General features: G+C 50.0%; 1 protein-coding gene across 2 annotated transcripts in view; it reads right to left on the bottom strand.

The window, feature by feature from the left end:
* Gabbr1 (gamma-aminobutyric acid type B receptor subunit 1) overlaps positions 1–20,785 on the bottom strand; it is a 32,503-nt gene extending 11,718 nt beyond the window's left edge. The window contains exons 1-12 of one of the 2 annotated variants that reach the window (XM_090356169.1): positions 20,694–20,785; positions 20,132–20,216; positions 19,285–19,488; positions 18,339–18,524; positions 16,761–16,781; positions 15,207–15,367; positions 11,852–11,986; positions 11,294–11,464; positions 10,173–10,274; positions 9,841–9,906; positions 8,957–9,148; positions 770–1,012 (exon numbers count right to left, since the gene is read on the bottom strand). In XM_090356169.1, the coding sequence (XP_090212295.1) occupies positions 770–1,012; positions 8,957–9,148; positions 9,841–9,906; positions 10,173–10,274; positions 11,294–11,464; positions 11,852–11,986; positions 15,207–15,367; positions 16,761–16,781; positions 18,339–18,524; positions 19,285–19,488; positions 20,132–20,216 (1,566 nt within the window). In that variant the 5' untranslated portion in view covers positions 20,694–20,785. The remainder of the gene's footprint in view (positions 1–769; positions 1,013–8,956; positions 9,149–9,840; positions 9,907–10,172; positions 10,275–11,293; positions 11,465–11,851; positions 11,987–15,206; positions 15,368–16,760; positions 16,782–18,338; positions 18,525–19,284; positions 19,489–20,131; positions 20,217–20,693) is intronic. The other variant, XM_090356170.1, reaches the window with a different exon arrangement.
* Between the last annotated feature and the right edge of the window lie 416 nt (positions 20,786–21,201).

Raw genomic sequence — 21,201 nt, 5'->3', positions numbered from 1 at the left:
AAAGAGAACATCAGGGACTCTGAATCCTTTGCTTTTTGATGTAATTGAGCTTCTGAATGAAGGCTATTTATGGCATGTGCCAGCATATAGGACATACCCCAGATGCCCATACCCTAGATTCTAGAAACAGTATTCTTTTGAGAAGCAGCTTCACCCTTGAGATTTGAATTGGGAGAAGAAAAAAAAAAAGTCCCCAGAGCACCAGGAGATGTGGCTTCCAGCTGTGTGGCCTGAGCAAAGTTGTCAAATCCCACCAGGCACTAATTTTCTTGTTTTAAAATCCTACAGTTTTCATATAACCTATAAACACCTGGGCTAGTTTGAAAAAAAAAATGAGGGGAAATGTTGAAAGACATAAATTTGTCTTTTTTTTTTTGTCTATGGTCTTTTCTTTCTTTCTTTTTTTGCCAGTCCTAGAGCTTGAACTCAGAGCCTGGGCACTGTCCCTTAGCCACTCTGTGCTCAAGGCTAGTGCTCTACCACTTGATCCACAGCATCACTTCTAGCTTTTTCTGTATATGTGGTACTAAGGAATGGAACCTAGGGCTTCGTGCATGCTAGGCAAGCACTCTACCACTAGGCCACATTTCCAGCCCCCTGTCCACAATGTTTCATGGGATTGTCTGGTTTGGAGAGACTCTCCTGATCTGAGACTGACTTGCAGAGAATGAACTACAGAGAGGGAAAAGAAAGTCTCTAGCGCTGATTCTAGGGCTGATTCTGTGGGTAGAAGACAGGGGAGTGCATGAACAAAGCTGCTGTAACTCACAGAAACACCTTCGAAGGATGAGGAGTTCATTGCCCGGTAGATCTGGTCAGTAATGGTCTGGTTGTTGTAATTGAAGTCTTCCAGGCGCACACCAGAACGGCCCCCTCCTCCAGATGTCTTGTTCAGGGCCAATGCCAAGGCCCAGATGGCATCATAGGCCAGCGGTGCCTCCTGGAAGCCTCCTGTTTCCTCAGGGTGTCTTTTGAGTCGTTTGGTTAGTTTCTCCACAAACTCCTGGGATGTCTGGGGAGGGAAGAACAAGAGGAAAGCTTTGGAATGTGTGTGGGTGCAGGGGGAGGGGGCCCTCCAATTCTGGCTCAGGAACGCTTCCATTCCAACGGATGGTTTGTGTTCTGTTGTCAGATGGAACATATGTACATTCAAAATCTTTTAACTACACGCATGTGTCTGTGTTCGGTCGGAAGCTACCAGACTAGAGTGGAGATTAGCTGGGTCCAATGGTCTTAGTGTATACAGCTGATAGCTCGAAACTAAATAGAGAAGTCTGATGAATAAACATTCTCCAGAATAAATGGCAAAGGAGAGACAGTAGAGACAGAGCAAAGAGTCACAGATAGTACCCTGAATAGCTGTGATGTTGATGTTCTCCTAACCTTCAGACTTCCTCAGTAGTGCTGACCCAGGATCTAACAACTCCTCCAAATCAGAAAGATCCTAGAAAAAGTGACACCACCGCCTCTCTCTCCCTCCCCCCCTTCTCTCTGCCTGTCAAGCAGGAAGACCTTTCTTTAGGCTAACTTCTTACCATCCTAGTGCGAGTGACTTCAGTTCTCTGCCTCTTAGGGAGCTGTCAGAAGACTGGAGACTACAGAAATATCCTTCACACTACAGAGGTTCATTCATTATTCAGTCTTACCCCCACCCCCACTCCCAGCACTCAACCTTCTTTTTTCTAGGAAATCTAGAAAGAATGATAGTTCTTTTAACTCAGGAGATAGGTCAAGAGATCTGACTTGGTGAAGTGGACAATAACAAAGTAATAACCATAGTGAATTACTTAACCCCTTGGAATTGCTTTCCATTCAATGGACAAAAGCATCATATCTTTCCTTCCTTACCTCCCCAAAACCATACAAGGAAATGTTCAACAACTTCTTGGCAAGGTACAAGTACTACACAAGGACATTATAGCCAATAACTATTTAGATTTAGAATGAATTAACACATACGCTAAAGAATGAACACAGGAGTACAGGGTATTATAGGAATGAATATTTGCTCCTCATGCTCTGACCATTATTTTTCTAGACAGAACTAAATCCCATTCCTCTTTTAATCATTATACAAATCCGTAAAGGAAATACAATAAATATCTATTGGATCAGGATGGAGATTACTGTATAAAGGTAAATCCATGTCATTATACATCTATCCAAATGCATAACATGCAAAACAGTAAGAGTAGACTCTAAGGTTTACTCACCCTAGTCCAGTAATGGACTTGGGGTGAGTACAATGTATCAAGGCAAGTTCGTCAATTGTACTGAATGGACCAGTGTCATGAGGGCTGCTTAATAATGGAAGAAGTTACTGGGGAAGACAGGAACTCTGTGTACTTTCAATCTTGCTGTGAATCTAAAATCAGTCTAAAAAAAGAAAGAAAGAAAGAAAGAAAGAAAAAGAAATCTTAAACAAAAAAGTCTCTTGGATGGGTAAGTAGATGAGTGGATTCTAACTCTAATTAATCCATTTACCTACTCTGAAATCTCAAACAAGTTATTACATCTCACTAATTGGCTATTCAACTTTAAAATGGGAATAATACTGCCTTAAAGAGCTCATATAAAGATAAAATAAGAATGTGTGTAAAATGCTGGGTATGAAGCAAATTACATTTTCTTCTTGGTGAATTTCTCTGTCACACTCTTATCTTTTTGTGCCAGTGTTGGGGCTTGATTTCAGCGTCTCAGACTCTCACGTGGCTTTTCTGCTCAAGGCTGACACTCTATACCACTTGAGCCACAGCTCCACTTCCAGGTTTTTGTCAGTTAATTGAAGACAAGGCTTTGAACTGTGATTTGCAGATCTCAGCCTCCTAAGTAACTAGGATTACAGACATGAGCTACCATGCCTGGCTACACTCTCATCTTTTATGCTGGTACTCAAATCTATAATTCCAACCCAAAATCTTTAGTCCTACATCTCCTAGTGACTTCATGCATTTGTAACTGTATAATCGACGACAAATTTGAACTGGATAGTAGCATAACACACTTGAAAAGCTAAAGTGGTAGGAAACAAAACATCAAGACCAACTTGGATAACATAGCAAGACCCCTGTTTTAAAACCAAAATATTCCTCACACTCCCATCCTGCTCAGGATCTGAGACTGAAACCTTGGAATAATATTAGACTCTTTCGTGTCACCAAATCCTCTAAATAATTTGCTGAGCTGTCTCATTAATATCATCCCTTCCTTACATGATGATGATTAGTAACATTCTTGCTGTCCTTGCAATGTACCAATGTACCAGGCACTGGTTTTGTTGTTGCTATTGTTTTGGTTTTGCCTGTGCCAGTCCTGGGGCTTGAACTTAGGAGTTGGGCACTTTCCCCCCTCAAGTCTAGCACTCTACCACTCAAGCCACAGCTCAATTTCAAGGTTTTCTGGTAGCCAGCGTAGGTTGGCTTCAAACTACAATCCTTAAATTTCAGCCTCCTGAGTAGCTAGGAGTACAGGTGTGCACTCTGAGCATCAGATACTTTTTGTTGTTGTTTTTTGTCAGTTGTGGGACTTGAACTCTGGGCCTGGGCGTTGTCCCGGAGCTCTTCAGCTCAAGGCTACCACCCTACCCCTTGAGTCACAGTGCTACTTCCCATTTTCTAGTGGTTCACTGGAGATAAGAGTCTCATGTGGGGGGTGTGGGGGGGAGGGAAATGGGTACCAAGACATGTGAAAGGGTATCAATGTATGTGAATTAATGCACCTTCTATCTGGCAAGTATCATGTAACCCTTTTACTAATTACAATAAAAAAATAAATTAAAAAAAAAAAAGAGTCTCATGGACTTTAGTGCTGGGGCTGGCTTTGAACCTCAATCCTCAGATCTCAGCCTCCTGAGTAGCTAGGATTACAGGCATGAGCCACCATACCTGGCTGTACCAGGTACTTTTATCAGGTACATATAGTAGTATTTAATGGTCAGAAGTTCAGGTACTCTTATTACCTCTATCTTGAGTTAAGAAAACGGAGGCACAGAAGTAATAGAACCTTCCTAAAGTTCTACTACTAGAGAGTGTCAGGGCTAGGATTCAAATCCAGAGAATCTGGAATCTAAATCCATACTCTTACTGATTAACCTACAGTGCTTCTATTCTGAAATGCTTCTCTTCAAAAGCACCTGCTCACAGACAGCAGCTAAGCTGAGGCTTCTGAGTAGTCCTTCAGCGTCCAGGTCTCTCCAATCCTCAATTCAAAGTGAAGATTACATCAGAAAATCACCCAGATGGGAAGGGATTAATCCACTCAGCATGATGTTATCCTCTGCTGGGATTCTCACACTCTAGCTCACTCCAGGTCACTCCCTCTAACATGCCAGAAGGATCACCAAGCCCCACTCCCCCGCCCACCATGACTAAAGTTATAATAAAGACAATCATTCCCCTTTTTCTTTTCTTTGTTGTTGTCGTTGTTGCTCATCATGGGGCTGGACTTCCAGGCTTGGGCACTGCCTCTGAGCTCTTTCACTTAAGGCTAGTGCTCTACCACTTTGAGCCACAGCTCCACTTCTGATTTTCCAGTGGTTCATTGGAGGTAAGAGTCTCATGGACTTTCCTGCCTGCCCTGGCTTTGAACCACGATCCCCTTGAGTAGCTAGGATTATAGGCACAAGCCACCAGAGCCTAGCTTAATGGATACATTTTCAGAGAAATTTTACTATGCTTTAAAGGAACATTGAACAACCAAGACTCTACAGTCTATAGAAATTAGTGAATTAACCAACTGTAAAATTATGGTCCTCACTTTTTTTTCCAGTAGCCCAGTCTGTCTTGCCATTAGATATACAATGAATGCTGCACAATAATATAACAATAATACCCTGAAACTAGCTTTCTAGTTTGTTCTAGACTTGAATCTCATAGACTTTCCACCCCAATCAAGATGAACTTACAATCTCATCCCAGGTATACCACTCCCCACTGTAAAACATGGCTATATTAACCACTGTAAACCATGGCTGTATTTCTCCAAACCCATTCTAATCCACTCCCTATTTCCACATATGGTTCCTAAAGATTTCCTAAACCAAGTTTTCTCGATGTCTATACTCTTTTTTTCTTTTTCTTTTGGTGGATCATGGGGCTTGAATCCAGTCTGGGTGCTGTCCCTGAGCTCTTCAACTCAAGGCCCTGTCCTTAAGCCAAGCCCCCCTTCCTGTTTCTAGAGGTTAATTGGAGATAAGGTCCTTTTGTGCCCAGCTGGCTTTGAACCTTGATCCTCAGATCTCAGCCTCCTGAGTAGCTAGGATTATAGGCGTGAGCCACCACACCTGGCTTTCAATGCCTATACTCTTTTGACATTTTAGGCAAGATAGTTTCATCTTCAGAGACTGAACTGCACATTATGGAATATTTAGAAGCATCCTCAGCTTCTTATTAGGCAATAAACCTCAACCCTGGCTGTATCCCTCAGAACCACCCACTGGTAGCTCATGCTTAAATCCCAGCTACTTGAGAGATAAAGAATGGGAGGGTCTCTGTTTGAAGCCAGCCCAGACAGAAAAGCTGGTGAGACTCCTTCTCAAGCTGAGCCCAGTGGTACATGCCTGTCATTCAAACTATACGGGAAGCTGAGATCAGAAGATTGGGGCACCAGGCCAGCCTGCCCAGAAAAAGTCTACTAGACTTATCTCCAAGAAGAAAAGCTAGATGCACTGGCTGTGGACCCAACAATGAGAAGTCTGAAAGTAGGCAACCGAGTTTCAGTTATATAAATAAATAGAAAGCGAGACCTCATCCTAAATGTAACCAGTGAATAGCAGAGAGAGCTGGAGCTGTGGCTCAGCCGTGTTATACAAGCCCAGAAAGCACAAAACCCTGGGTCCAAATCCCAATACCACAAAAAAAAAGAAAAGAGTCATCAGATATGGCAACCTCTGCTTGAAAACCACTAAACCTAAGAGTTCTCATATTATAATCCATAGACCAGTACATCAGAATCCACAGGCACCTGCTGTTCTCAAGTCTTACTGAGTCAGAACTTCAAAAAGAAAGGATTCAAGTAATCCATGTACTAACCACCTTCCCAAGTCATACCATCCCAAGGAACTAAAGTTGGAGAGCTAGTAATTCACACATCTGAAGCCATTGAGAGAAAGAACTCTGCTTCTTTTCCAAGTCTCCCTCTAGATCCAACCCTTGCCCTTGATCTACTTCTCTTGGGGCTGTCTAATTCACTTATAATCTTCCTCCATCATTTGTTAAGGACTTCTCACATCTATTAAAAATCTTGGCTTCAATCAGGAGACTGCAAGAGAAGTGACATTGTCCAAAAAAAGAAATGTACTCCTTAGGAGAGGAACAAAGACACAATGCCTTTGTGTATCTGATTATATAAAATAATATTTATCAGCTGAGTACCAGAGGCTCATGCCTATAATTATGTCTAACTACTTAGGAGGCTAAGCTCTGAGGATCACAGTTCAAAGCCAGCCCAGACAGGAATGTCTTTGAGACTCTTATCTCCAATTAACCACCAGAAAACTGGAAGTGGCACTGTGGCCACTGTGCTCAAAGTGGTTGAGCACTATCCTTGAGCAGAAGAGCTCAGGGCAATGCCTAGGCCCTGAGTTCAAGTCCTGTGACAATAACAAATGGAGGGGGGAAAATGTGCTCTTTACATGACTTATTAGCTGTCACCCCTTTATAACAACAATAAGAAATTGGCATTTTAGGCTACTATCACTAGAAGCTATGGTCTGAAGACCAGCATCATTTTTATGTAGAGACTAAATGCCAGCAAAAGGCCTCCTTATATCCTGCTCCAGAGCCCAAGTGTCCCTCGATATTTTCAACCAATTCTTGACTTTCTGTCAGATTCCTCTAGCTCTGTGCTGTAGGGAAGAGGCCACATTGGCAGGTTCTGGACTCAGAGCCTTAATATACCTTCCTGACACCAGTAACCCTCTCTATTATTTTTCCATGTTCTAGAAGGTAACCCATTTATCATGCAAGCTTCAGAGAAATAACTGTCCAGAAATTTTTTTCAGTGTTTTGTTTTTGCCAGTCCTAGGACTTGAACTCAGGGATCCTAAGCCTCTTTGTGCTCAAGGTTAGTGCTTTACCACTTGAGCAACAGGACCACATCTGCCTTTTTCTGAGTAGTTCATTGGAGCTAAGTGTCTCATGGACTTTTCTGCAGGGCTAACTTTGACCGTGATCCTCAGATCTCAGCCTCCTGAGTAGCTAGGATTACAGGCATGAACCACCAGCACCCAGCTATAGTATTTTTTCAACATATATTAAACAGAGTTCCCTTAGAATGTCCCAGAATCTGTGATGAGAATCTATATGGCAGATGACTCTTCATTACAACCCACTGCTAGAACCTATTTTCCGATTTCATAATTCTCTTTTGCTCAAAGACTGCCATATAGAAACAGTATTTATTTGTACTTTGTTGCTGCTGTTGTTGTTGGTGGTGGTGGTGGTGGTATGTGTGCCAGCCCTGGAGCTTGAACTCAGGGCCTGGGTGCTATGCCTGAACTTTTTTTTCTCAAGGCTAGCACTTTACCATTTGAACCACAGCTCTACTTCCAGATTTTGGGTGGTTAATTGGAGATAAGAGTCTCATAACCTTTCCTTCCTAGACTGGCTTTGAACTGCAGTCCTCATATCTCAGCCTCCCTAGCAGCTAGGATTATAGACATGAGCCACAAGTGCCTGGCAGAAGTGCACACTTTTTATTCAGGCTTCACACTGATGGGTGGGAGCAGAATATCTTGGAATTCAATTCAAGCAGGATTCTGTTCTAGCAAGACCATTCAGATAGGTCACGAAACAATTCTAAGTCCAAATTTTCTGATTTGTAAAATGTAAACAATACCAGGACTGGTGGCTCATGCTTATAATTCTAGCTACTCAAGAGGTAGAGATTTCATAATCATGATTAGAAGCCAGTCTCAGCAAATAAATTCATAAGATTCTTATCTCCAATTAACCAACAAGAAGCCAGAACTAGTAACATGCCTTAAGAGGCATGAATGCCAGCTGTTAGTGAAAAAGCTGCACAAGAACATGAGACTCAGAGTTCAAGACTCCACTCCAAAAAACAAAAAGAGGCACATACACATACATACACGTACGTACACACACACAGATGTAAATGATAAATCTACATCAGAGTCTCATTAGTAGGATCACTGAAATAAGGTATCTGAACTCCTGACTTACTACATAAAATAAATTGTCACTGGAATTTTTTAAAGTAAGCTTTATGAGGGCTTTAACCTCATTAACTCTCTCCCAACATGCTTTCCAAAGCAGGCATTTCATATCTTGGGCTACATATCTTGCTGAGATTTCTGCGATGAACAATGGAGTCTCCTCCCCCTCCACCCCTTCCCACCCTTGTTCCTATCCACCTGCAAGGCTGCCCCAGCTCTCCCAAATCTACCTCCCAGTCTGTCACTAGCCAGCTATCAAAAATCTCTTTTACATCTAAAATTTACATCTGAAAGAAGAATCATTAAAAAAAAAAGAAAAGAAAAACAGCAAGATCCAAGCTAATTTTCTATCAGTCATAAATGAAGATTAAGCAATTCCGAGGTACTCATGGAAGTCACCAAGAGAAAACGCATGTCTATCCAGAAGCAGCTCTCAGTGAAGGTGTGCTTACGTATACAAGTGTCTATATTATCATTAATGCCTATTCCTCATTTGACTTCTTACCAACTGCTCCTTGTTTCCATGGTAACAGCCCTTCCATTCATCAGGGGCCTACTGAAAATACCATCCCATCCTTTCCCTCTCTCCTGCCCAAGGAAGTCATAGCAGAAGTAGAATCTATTGGAGACATGATGCAAATGAGCACAGAAGGAGCACAGGTCCCTTCCCCTTCTAGACAACCAAGCTGCACACCTGCTTCCTGCCCCTTTCCTAAGAGACTCCCTCTGTCCCCTCTACCTCCACCCCAGGAGCCAGCGTCCAGGTCCCCACATTCTCACCATGTTGGAAATGCTTCTGGTGTTGGCAGGGTTCAGCATGACAATCTCAGTGGTGATGTGACCCTCCACCGCCTCGGTCATCTCATCCACTGTACAGTTGATAGACGGGTCATAAATCTTGAACCAATTGTCAGCGTACCATCCAATGAGGAACCAGACGTACTTCTTCCCAAAGAGACGCTCTTTGTACACCTGCATTCAGAGGAGGAGGGCTAGGGTGCAATTTGGGGGTTTTATGGTGCTCCCTCACTGGACACTATTTAGCCTCTTAAGAATAGCAATTTTTTGCAGGGCACGGTGGCTCATACCTGTAATCCTAGCTACTCAGGAGGCTGAGATCTGAGGATCCCAGTTCAAAGCCAGCCTGGGCACAAAAGACCCTGAGACTCTTCTATCTTCAATTAATCACTAGAAAACCAGGAAGTGAGGCTGTGGTTCCAGGGGTAGGGCAGTAGCCTTAAGCTGAAGAGCTCAGGCACAGCACCCAGGGCCAGAGTTCAAGCCCCATGATCCTTCCCCCCCCCCAAAAAAAAAAGAATAGCAATTTTTTTAATCTACAAGTGTTAGGGTGCTAAGAAAAAGCTCAACAACCTTCTTTCAATGTTTCCCATAGCCTCACTGGTTCTGAATAGCCTTTTCAGCCAGTCAGGAAAGGACACTCAGGAAGCACAATAAAAGGAAATAAGAAAGGAGTGTCTGTGTGTGTGTGTGTGTGTGTGTGTGTGTGTGTGTGTGTGTGTGTTGAAAAGGCATGGACATCATATGAATCAGCTCAGATAATTTGCTATCAATGTGAAGAGAGAGGCAGTGAGTAGACTCCCAAGAGGAAACACCAAGGAAAAGAGCATGTCCAGTCTCCCTCCCTCTTCGGATTCCAACTCCACCTCACAAAAAACTTTCCGGGCTTCCGTTTCATAGAAAAGTCCCACGATGATTCGGGCATCTTGGCGCTACAGAAGGGAGACACAAACAGGTCCTGAGGGTTGCCTGGGAGAGTCTGAGAGGCTAGAGCCAGGCGCTTTTGCAGCTTTGATTTCCCATCCCAAAACCCTTACTGCCGAGTAACAGTCAATGGGCAGTGGATAAATGCCAACTTCCTCCAGAAGACGCCTCCACATAATGAAAGTCTATCCCCACCTGACTCTCTTGTCTCCTTGTCCACAGTCTCCCACCCAGCCCCTCTGGCAGGCATGCCTACCACTCAGGACCAGCCCACCTTCAGATTTTTGACAGGCACAGCTGGATCTGAGAAGAAACTCTGGCGGAAAGTGATCTCAATTCCAGCTTCCTTTACTCGCTCCTCTAGATCATCCAGGGTCTTGAGTAGAAATGTAAGAAAAACATAGGGTGTGCTATGAAATACAGCCAAGATGTTAACTAAGGATTGGTTACACACTGAGCAAAGGAACAGCATTCTGGGTATTGCCCCAACAGCTTCTGTCACCCAGGTGAGGACATTTCAAAGAGCCTATAGCCTTAAGAGGTGACTTCCAAGCAGGAAAACATAACGCTGAGCCACACAACTTCAGGGTCTATGCCTAGGAAAGCCTCCCACCCTCCCCACTCCAACAACTAAGAGGAAAAACATCGAGGGATCAGAAAAAGACAGGGCAGGGGCTGGCATAGACAGGATAATGGCAACCTGAAGAGACAAGTGGGCAGACAACAAAATGATTAGAGCAGACTGAGTCACTGAAAAAAGTAGGGAGGGAGAATTAAAGGGCCACTGAACATAGGAGTGGGTGGACGACCCAAAGAATAGAATAAAAGGGAGGAACAGGCTGTTTTCTTCAGAGGTACGCCATAAATTTCCCCTTTACCTCCACAAATCTTGCTGTCACTCTTCATACTCTTTTTTCCACTGGTATCTCTCCACCCCCCACCTTGCACACCCACTCTCTAGCCTCCTTAAATGTCTGTGGAAGCCTCCACTTCTTTCCTCAGTTCCTATTTTGCATTCCCTTTCTCCTCTTGACTCAACTTCCAATTGAACTACTTTAATAGACCTGAGTCATTTTGGGTCTGTCTGGGGAACAACGCACATCAAAAGGAATTAAAAAAAGAGAGAGAGAGAGAGAGAGAGAGAGAGAGAGAGAGAGAGAGATCATAAATAAAAATTTCTTAAAAAGGTAAGGGAGGATCCCAAAGCTTCAATGCACCCATTCCCCTGGCTACAGAAAGATCATGCACTTAAACCCACTTGCCATGTGCTCTCTTTGGATAAAGAATTAAGATCTTTCCCCCCAGATGAATTCTGAGTACATGTACATCACTGTCCACAGACCAGGACTCTTGAGTGGCTGCTCCTTGTCCCCTTTCTCTCCCCTCCCTCCTCACCGAAGTGAAGACCTCTGTGGTCTGCTGGATGGTGGCGATCTTCTTCCAGCCATACTTTTCAAAGAGTTTCACTCGGGTAGGGTTGTGGAGTGTGGCAGATGGATGCGTTCGGAAGAACGTGGGAAAGCGCTGCCGGTTTGACAGGGCTGGTGAACTGGAGCCATAGGAAAGCTGAGGGGCAAGGAGAGGTCAACAAGGTGGGTCCACATGGGAATCCACTAAAGGTGGATAAGGGCACCTGTGACCCCTTCCTTGCCTCTGAGGAAAAGGGACTCCCAGAGGCCCTCACAATCGGGACACTCGCTGACTGATCTGCCTCCAGTTCCTTCCGAGGAAGAACCAGGTCAATGGCAGTAGTCAGGCCACTGTTGCTAGGAGGCCAACCAGCTCAGGTTTGCAGAGGGCTCTGAATCCTGGAAGTGGATCTCTCTCCCTCTACCCCACCCCTGCCACCCCCAACTAGTCCTCTTAAATACAAAGCAGCAAATCCCTCCAGTTCAGCCCAGAAGGGAATGACTCCACCTTCTGACACACACCCCCACCCCTAGCCCTGCTTACCACGATGAGATTCCACATCCTGGCAGCCTCAGCCACAAGGGTGGAGACAGAGCTGCAGCCTGGCATGAGGATGATCTTGATGGGGTCATTGTAGAGAAGTTCATACAAGTACTTGGTGGCCTGGCCTGGGTCACACTGAGTGAAGAGAGAGGGGATAAGGGTAGACTCTCCTGGTGACCCCCACACAAATCCTCCTGTCTCATCTTTCTTAGACAGTTCGGTTTCTTCCCCCCTTTATTCCCTTCATCATGACTACCGTGTTTGTTTTTCTCCTTCCTAACATCCCTTCCTGTTCAATTTCTTCTTTCATTAACTCCCTCTTCCGTCTTCCATCTCTATGAGCTGCTGCCAATTCATCCTTTGGTATTCATACACAGATTTCCTTCTCTCCTTTCAACTTGCCCTCAGACATTTCCAAGTCCATTCCTCTTGGTCATTCTTGCTCCTCACCCCATATTTTTATGCTCTAACCACCCCTTGGAAGACAATCTGTGAGAACATTAATAACCTCCCCCATACCAGAAGCTTTCTCAAAGCCTACTGATGAAAGTTGGCCCTTCACCTTGGCACACTCCCACTCCCCACTTTCTTCCCTCAGTGCTAGTGATAAGTAAACAAGACAGTAAAGGAACAAGACCAGTAGGAGGTCTACTCCGTACCCCATTCCCTCCTGCTGGGTCCTGGGGTTTGTCAAGTCCATTATTTAAAAAAAAAAAAAAAAAGACTCAAGGATAGAAGAATCTAATACATGGAAAGAATGGGAGACTGGAACTCTCCAGAAACGAAATGATTTTAGGGTTGCTTGAAAGAGAAGCACAGAGCTAGGAAAACTGAAAGCTAAAGGAAAAAAAAAAAAAGGAGGGGAGAGGAAAGGAAGTAGGAGGAGGAAGAGCCAGCAACGGGTCTTCAACGGCCTGTTCCCCTCCTGCTGAAATATGACATTTCAGAAGCTGCTGGAGCCCCCAAAGGAAGTGGAAAAGAAATGGCAACCAGTGGGGAGTCAGGGGAAAGAGGGCCCAGACAAGAGGCATAGGGAACTGGGGAGGGTGCATTAAGGGAAGGGAGAAATAGAAAGGAAATAAAGAAGGCCCCCTAGAGCCTACTCATTCCCTGCTGAGCCCCTGACATTTGTGACGCTGTGGGAAGTCAGGACAGGGGAAGCTGGTGAATCTAAAGAACCAACACTCTCCCTGAACTCGGTCACATACCCCACCCTCACCCCTGGCCAAGGACAGTGCCCAAAGACATTCTGAACTTTCTTCTCCTGCCTCCCATTTGGGCATCTTTATACCTCTTTATCATTTTATGGCCTCACCTTCTTACACTTTCCCAGGATTTAGTACTCCAGATTCTACCCCCAGTTTCTCCCAAAGCCCCTTAATATCTTCCCCACACACTTATTGTTTGGGAGGGAAAATGGTGAGCAGATACAAAGAGGATGTACAAGCATCAATAGTTGCCTGGACACTAGTGGCTCACAATTGTTCTAGCCACTCAAAAGGCTGAGATGTGAGAATCTAGAGTTATATAAAAACAGACAAGTACTGGGCCTAAGGTCAGTTATTTCCTCATTTGTTCTCCAACTTTAACATTCTTCCCACACTCTGTTCATCACTATAGATCCTCTCTTCCAGAGTTCAACCCCTCCTCAATAGGCTTCCTCTTCTCCTCTTCTTTGCAGGTTTTCAGGCAGGAAAGGGGTACAGTCCAGTCCTCTACCTTTCCCCCTCCCCCTTTTCAATCCCTCTGACCTTCTCCTAGGTCCTCTATCTGCTCCCCAAAACCTCTCGGGAATTGTCTGTCACAGCAGATGAGCTGGAGCTCACAGCTATGTTTCCATTATTTTCCTATGATGTCCCATTAGAAAGCCTGCACTCAGCTCTCTTTCCCCACTACCCCATACCAACTATCTCTCTTGCTCTCCCAAGCTTCGCTCCTCCAACAGATCTAAATGACCCTCTATTTCCCTTCCTGCCTAATATTTTTCCCCTGTACCCTGATTTCTTCCTAGGTTTAGCTATAGCTCAGGTATCTACCTGGCAGGATTTCTGTTGGTAAAAATGCAGATACTACTTGAAATTCCTTCCTGACTGCGTTTGAATCTGTATCTTTAACCAACTCCTCTGGTGATTCTTATGTACACTGACATTTGAGAACCACAGAGAAAGTAATCATGCAAGAAGATTTGAAGTTCTGTCTCTAAGCTCCTAGCAGTCCTCCTGTTCTCCTCTCCCAGGCACCCTACCTGTAACCTCACTATTCCTCTTTAGCACACACGTATACTCGGCCACCCAAACCCTTACATCTCTAGGGCTACAAAGCTGAAAAGATAAAATCAAGGAGGTCCAAAACTTCCTTTCTTCCCTGTGAAAAATCCTTTCTGCTCTCTTAATTATTCTCTTTCTCCAGGAAGAGGGGTGGAGGAAAAAAACCTCATTATAGACCACCCCCTAATGTGCTGAGACCAATTTTTTTCTTACCATCTCCCTCTCATTCCCTTTTCCCTCTCTATCCCTACACATTTCCTTCCTCTTCCTAGAGGCCACCACGCTAAAGGATAAAACCAGGACTCTAAGTCCCAAAAGATGTCCCCTCCAGCCTCCCTATTCCTGTCTCTCTTCCCTGCATCCTCCCCCTCTCCGTTATTATTTATTCTCTTTCTTCTCCCTGCATCCTGACTCCTCTCCACCCCCAACCTATTGTGGGGCTCCTGGGTAGAACCCTAATTTAATTCATTAGCCCACCCCTTGACTGTCATTAGTCTTTTTTTTTTTAATGCCAGCCGCTCTCACAGCCCAGGAACCCTCCCCAGGGTTGAGGGATGAGGAGTCAGGTAGGGCACACAGCTGACATGCTGTTTGTTTGGATAAATAAACGAGATCTCTTCAAGTCTCCCTAAATTCCCCTCATCCTCTCCTATTCCTTCCAGCCCCAACCTACGCCCAGATTTACCTTGTTGCCATGGTAAATGTAAACCCCTGCTCCAGCTCCCCCCCACCTCTGACATTCTCCCCAGCCCCCAATCCAGTCCAGGGTGAGTTTGCTCTCCTCCCTGGCCTGGAGAATCGGCTAGGACCCTCCACCCAGCACCCCGTCTCCTCCAGCCCGGGCCACTCGCACGACTCTCCTCCGGCTGCTGAGCGGAAGGGTCCTCCTGGCAGCGTGACTAACCCTCTCCTACCCCTAAGACGCTCAGCCCCTGCGCTTCTCCCCCAAACTCCCGCACCCCCATCCCGTCTCCCGCGAGCCACGCAGTGGAACGGAGGCACCGGGCGCGAGGCTCGCGCGCCCGCCCGGCGCCCCGACCCTCCACGCGCCCCCCACCCCGCCCTCCCACTCCCACGTCCGGGGCTACCTTGCTGTCGTGGTGGATGAGCTTGAGCTCGTAGTCCGGCAGGATGTCCCTGCGGCTGTTCACGTCCTCCAGCGCCATCTCCACCGCGGGCTGGCAGGCCTGGCCCCCCGGCCAGCCCCCGCTCATGGGGAACAGCGCCCCGATGTACACCGCGCGCCGTTCTGAGGAGGGGTGCGGGGGGACCCTCGGGTGAGGCCGCGGGAGATGGGGCGAGTGGGAGGCCCACACCGGAGCCACCCCAGCCGCCATCACCACCAGGAGCGGCAGTGGCCACCCCACCGGGGGAGAGGGGGCCGCCCCGGGACCCATGGCGGGGAGGGGGCGAGGGCAGCTACTTGGGGAGGGGGAGGAGCTCAGGGGGGACACTTTTCCCGGGGAGGGCTGCGGAGGGGAGGTCGGGGAGGCGCCTCCATCCCCGCTTTTGTGGGGAGGACGGGGCTGGGGCCCCGGGGAAGCGGGGAAGGTTGGCTGCCTTCGGGCCCGGGAGGCTCGGGCTCCCGCCAGCCAGCGCCACCTCCACCGCGGACTCTCCTCGCGGACTGACTGACCGACGGAGGGGAGGAGGAGGGGGAGGAGGAGGAGGAGGAGGAGGAGGGAGAGCGGGAGCTGTGGGGCTGGGAGGGGGCTCTGACGTCACGGGCGGCGCGGCAGGGGGGCGGGGAGGGGAGGGAGGAGGGGGCGGGGAGGGGAGCGCGCCGCGAGCCGGAGCCTCGGGAGCGGAGGGTGGGAACGGGAGAGGGGGGCGCAGCCCGGCGGGGCGAGGGGCGAAGGGACGGGCGCGGACCGGAGGGACCCGCACCGAAGGCGACCGACACGGGAGGGAGGAGGGAAGAGGGGACGGACGGGGCGTGCCGGAGAGCGGAGAGCGCGCGCGGAGGAGCGAGCGGGGGACGGGCGGAGCGCGGGACGCGCGCGGGGACCGGGCTGAAAGGAGGGCGTGACGAGACGGGGCGACGCGGAGGGTGAGGACGGGGACGGGGAGGAGGAGGGAAGGCAGGGACGGCGGGGACGGCGGGAAGAGGGAGCGTGAGGCTGGGCAGGCAGAAGGGGTGATGGGAGAAGGGACTCCCGAGGAAAGAAGGGGTGTCGAGGAGGCAAAATCGGGAGCCCAGCCCAGGGTGAGCGGGGAGGCCGGGGTGGGAGGGGTGGGGCGGGCTGCCGGAGCCCCGCAGGTGAGCTCTAAAAGGGGGGTCGGCAGGAAGAGGCCCCGGGGAGGATGGGAAGGAGTCCCACTGGGGTGGGCTAGGTGGAAGCTAGGGGTCCCCCCCCACTCCGCACCCCTCCAGCACGCAGCCGCCCCCTGCTGGGGCTTTGCTGTTGTGCAGCCGAGCTGAGCCTGGGAGGAGGCGGGGCGGGGAGGGACCGCGGGGGGGGGGGGGGAAGGGGCGTGCAGGAGGATAGAGGCTGGGTGACAAGGGGACCCTAGCACACTGGGGTGGTGGGGGGGAGGTCGGTGAGGCCCCCTACCCATCGCCTAGGGCTAGGATTCCTGCGGGTGAAGAGTGACAGGGAAGGGGGTTGCAAGTGCTGGCGCCATGGGGTTTCTGATCTCACCTGAGTGCGGCGTTCGATTCACTGGCAGCAGGAAAGACGGGGGATCAGAGAAGAATTACCACTGGAGCCCAGCTTCCCAGGCCTGATCCCCAGCCCCCTCCCACACACCTGTCCATGCCGGGTAGAGCAGAAGCCTGCGTTTCTGAGGGGAGGGAGCCTGGGGATAAGAGCAAGGTGGGGCTGGGGGTCAGGATTTGTCTTTCGCTGGTTTTCATAGCCAGGAGTTCCAGCAGCTGAGGCAAAGGCAGACCCTGGATTGTGTAAAGCCTGAATATTATTGTGGGGTTTGTTTGTTTGTGTTTTTTTTTCCATGACAGGGGTCTGTTTAAGAAAAATTAAAGTACAACTGAGTTTCGAGTAATTGCAGTTATGTTTGCAATTTTTACAAAGGTCGATTCCCACGCGAACACCTCTTAGAGCTCTCTGCCTACTGAAGCACAGGGAGAGAGGACTCTTAGCTGAGAAACACGGAAGCTTAAATTTGACATCGCCTCTCAGTAAATACACCCAGATTGGAGTGGTGAATTCCTAGCTGAATAATTGACATTCACTGGGCAGTGCCAGGACCAAGAATCTTGAAGGGACTACAAGGACAGAGGAAGCAAGCATGAGGCCTCAAGGGATGCCTGCAACCCAGAAGAGAAGACCAGAGAGGGAAAATTTGGATATCTAGAAAAGGGAAAAAGTTTGGGGGACTAAATGGCAATAAAAGTGGTAAACACAAACTGATTATTCCTCAGAGAATGACAGAGGTAGGTGGTCTAGAAGGTATAGAAAAGAAACATAGTCTTCTGAGTTCCCCTAAATGTCCTGCTCATTCTGTCCCAAAATGTTTGTCTTTTTGCCCTGATCTACTCCCAGATCTCCTCTTATCAATTTTCCAAGTGCAGTGATTAGTTAAACAATAAATATTTACAATAGTTATATTATGGAATGAATGATATCAGTTCTTGAAATGAGAAAAACCCTAAGTTTAGAGAACAAGGATAATTCTAGAAAAATGGAATATTTAAACTTTAGGAAGGAGAGAGAAGGTAAGATTCATAAAGGAAAATATAAAAGGTCCAAGAATTGGGAGCTAGGGAGAAAGCAGAAAAAGAGAGAAAGGGAGGGTGGCTGGGGACTCAAACCTTTCATCCTTGCTACTTAGAAGTCTGAGAATTGAGAACTGCTGTTCAAAGCCTGCCTGGGCAGGAAAGTCTGTGAAACTCATATCTCTAGTTAAGCACCAAAACAGCAGTAGTGGAGTTGTGGCTCAAGTGGTAGAGCCACTTAGTGAAAAATCTAAGGGACCATGCCCAGGCCCTGAGTTAAATCCCCAGCACTGGGAGAGAGGAAAAAAAAAAAAAAAAGAGATGGTGGGAGGGGAGAGGTAATGTGGCTAAGGGATTTGGGGAGGAAGCCTGAGGCAGGTAAAGGAAAGAGGTGGAAAGAGCTGGGCTTGGTTGCACCTCTGCCTTTCCTAGGCCCTCCCCCACATTCTTCAGAGCACACATCCTTTCCCGCTTCCCAGCCCCCTCAGTCCCGTCCTCATTCAAGCGTCCTCATCAGCTGCATGCAGGCAACTATTCCCCTCACCCTGGCAGTGGGGCTTGGGGGTGCTCCACTGGCCCTGACTACAGATGCTCCGGGAGCTGCCCACCAGATGGAAGTCGGGGTCACACCGGAAATCCACCCGGGCTCCGTCCAGAGCTGGGAGGTCCCCACCCGTCAGGAAAACTTTCCCATTTTCCAGGGTCAAATAAGACTTGGAGCAGATTCGGACTGTGGAAACAGGAAAATAAGAAGAGAGGCGAGTTGGAGAAGGCTCCTGCCCCTTGGAGAACAAGGGGGAGGGGTCGGGTTTGGGCTGGAGTCTGTCAGCAAGGATCCTACCCTATTGAAAAAAAGACGTGCCCCTCTACCTTCCACTCCTCCAGTAACCGCATCCACACATTCCCAAATGGGAAGAAGAGGTGGGGGGAAAAAGGCAGCACTTCCATTGTAGGAACCCAAGATGGAGCTATAAGCACACAAAATGGGATCTCTTCCCAGGCCACTACAGTGGGCGGTCCTCCGCCTTTGAAATGTGTAAATGTATAGAACTTTGGATGCACAATCAAATTTCCTTCTCCTATTATTGCTGCCTTATATTAACAGTAAACTGGCTTTTTGTTGTTGCCTTGGGTACATAGGGTGATTGAGCTGGAGACAGAAGTGCTGAACGAATAGTTTGCTATATCATCTGCCACTACGGATCCTCAAAGAGAAGACTTCCTAAGATGAACCATCCCAAGTTACTTCGTGGGATGATGAGCGTCCTAATGATGGGGTTGGGGCGGAGAGGGGGTGGGGGGGAGGGGGCGATGAAGTGAAATGTGCAGACCGCTAGCTTTGCTGCCTCCAACCGCGCGCTGCTGCTGCTGCTGCTGCGACGTCTGTCTCACTACCCAGGAGCTGTGTTTGTGAACGCAGTGACCCTGGCTGGGGGAGGCTGGAGAGAGGGAGGGTCCTGGAGCGGGGCGCGGCTGCCGAAGCTACTCACCACAGCGGCTGGGGGTGTCCATGTCTGTCCAGGAGCCGTTGGCCAGGCACTTGCGTACCTTGGGCCCCACCACCTCGCGCTCCCCCCGGCACACATACTCAATCTCATAGTCCACCGGCAGGAAGTTGATAGACTTCACCTGGTCCCGAGTCAGGCCCCGGTACCTGATGCCCCCTTCCCAGGGCGGGTGTATGATCTGGCAACCTGAAGGGTGAGTGGGGGAGGCACACAGAGGAATGGTGGGAAACAGGAAAAGGCAGGAGGAGGGGATCGGGGGGAGCAGGGCGTGGTCAGCGGTCAGGCTAGGGGGGGGGGTGAGGTGGGACGGGGCGGGAATGGGGGAGGATTTAAAGGATGCGAGTCCTTGAACCCTGGGCCAAAGGACTGAGAGTAATACGCTTGATTCCAGGGTCCCCTAGCAGGGAGGGAAGGGAGCTATTGAGGTAATGGAGAAAAGTAATTGCTGTCATGTGTGGATGCAGTCTGGATCGAAAGGGGAAGGGTTCAGCCAGGGTGTTTAAGGTGAATTAGGAGAAGTGGGGGGCCGAGGGGCCCTTACCAGACCACCTGAGCAACCAAGTGGAATGAGGAAAGGAAAGAACTGCGGTGAGGTGAGGCTGACGGGAGAATTCGGGGTCACCGAGAGGCGGTGTGGTGTAGTAATGGGGGGCGGAGAAAAGGGGGTGCCGGATAGTAAGGTAGGGTGACGGGAAGGAGGTCGGGAGTAGTAAAGTGGCATGGATGCAGTGTGGGGCTGGCCCGACAGCGCTGCGGCCCGGAAAGGAGGAGGTGCAGGGTAAGGGCGAGTGGGGGGAGAGAGAGCCCGAGTCGCCGGAGAAGGGGGCACCTTCGGAGGTGGCGTTGGGGGTCTGCGCCCCGCCGGCGCCCGGGGGGCGGAGGAAGAGAGGCGCCAGCAGCAGCAGAAGCAGCATCTGAGCGAGACAGAGATGGCTATGAGCGCCGGCCCTGGCCGGCCCCGCCCGACCCGACCCCCCTCGGCCGGCCTGGCCGGCTCCCACCCCGCCGGGCTCGGGGTGCCGGAGAGCGGCGCCCCGCGGAGGAGGCGGGGGCGGAGCCCGGCGCGGGGTGGGGGGGAGAGGAGGAGAGAACGCCGGTCCCCACCCTCCTCCTGCCTCCCTCGGCCCCCCCACCCTCCCGGGACTCCACCTCTCACCGCCTCCTCTCCCCCGGCCCCCGCGGATCGCGGGAGCCCGGCTTACCCACGCCCCGGGATTCGGCCGCCTCAGCGCTCCCCGCTTCCATCCCCGCGGTCTCTCCGGTCCCCCATTCCCCCGGATCCCGATCCCGACCCCGACCCCGGGCCCGGCCCGGTGCCTGCAGCCCCCACCCTCCCGTAACCCCGCGCGCCCCTCTCCGCGCCCGGCTCCCCCCGGGGCCCTGGCTCTTACCTCGGCGCGCCGGCCCGGCTCCCCGGCTCTCCCCGGGCCTCAAGGCCCCAGGCCCGGCCGCTCCTCCCCGCTCCCCCCGCCTTTCTCCGCCACCTTCCCCCTCCACCCGGCCCTCCTCCCCTCGAGCCCAAGCTCCAGCCCGGCCCGGGTCTCTCCCCTCCTCTCTCTTTCCCCAAACCCCAAACCCCACCCCCGTCTCTCCTTCCCCGGGGCGGCGGCGGCCGCGGGAGCGCGGAGCCGGGAGGGAAGGAGGCGGCGCCGGGGACCGGGGAAAGCTCACGGGCGGGCGGAGGGAAGGAGGATGCAGGGGAAGACAGGGCGGGGGAGCGGGAGGGGGAGACCGGGGAGAGGGCGCCTCCCACAACCCGAGCCCCGGGAGCCGCCCCGGATCCCGGCCCCGCCCTGGACCGCCCACCGCGCCGGGGTGTGGGGTGGGGGCGGCGGGGCTGCGAGGTGGCCGAGGCGCGCGTGGGGACCGAGCATCCGGGAGGGACCTGCGGGAGAGACC

This window comes from Megascapheus bottae, chromosome 22, assembly GCF_031878675.1.
Source record: "Megascapheus bottae isolate mThoBot1 chromosome 22, mThoBot2.hap1, whole genome shotgun sequence".
Lineage (NCBI taxonomy): Eukaryota > Metazoa > Chordata > Mammalia > Rodentia > Geomyidae > Megascapheus > Megascapheus bottae.
This window is presented reverse-complemented; position numbering and strand designations above follow the sequence as displayed.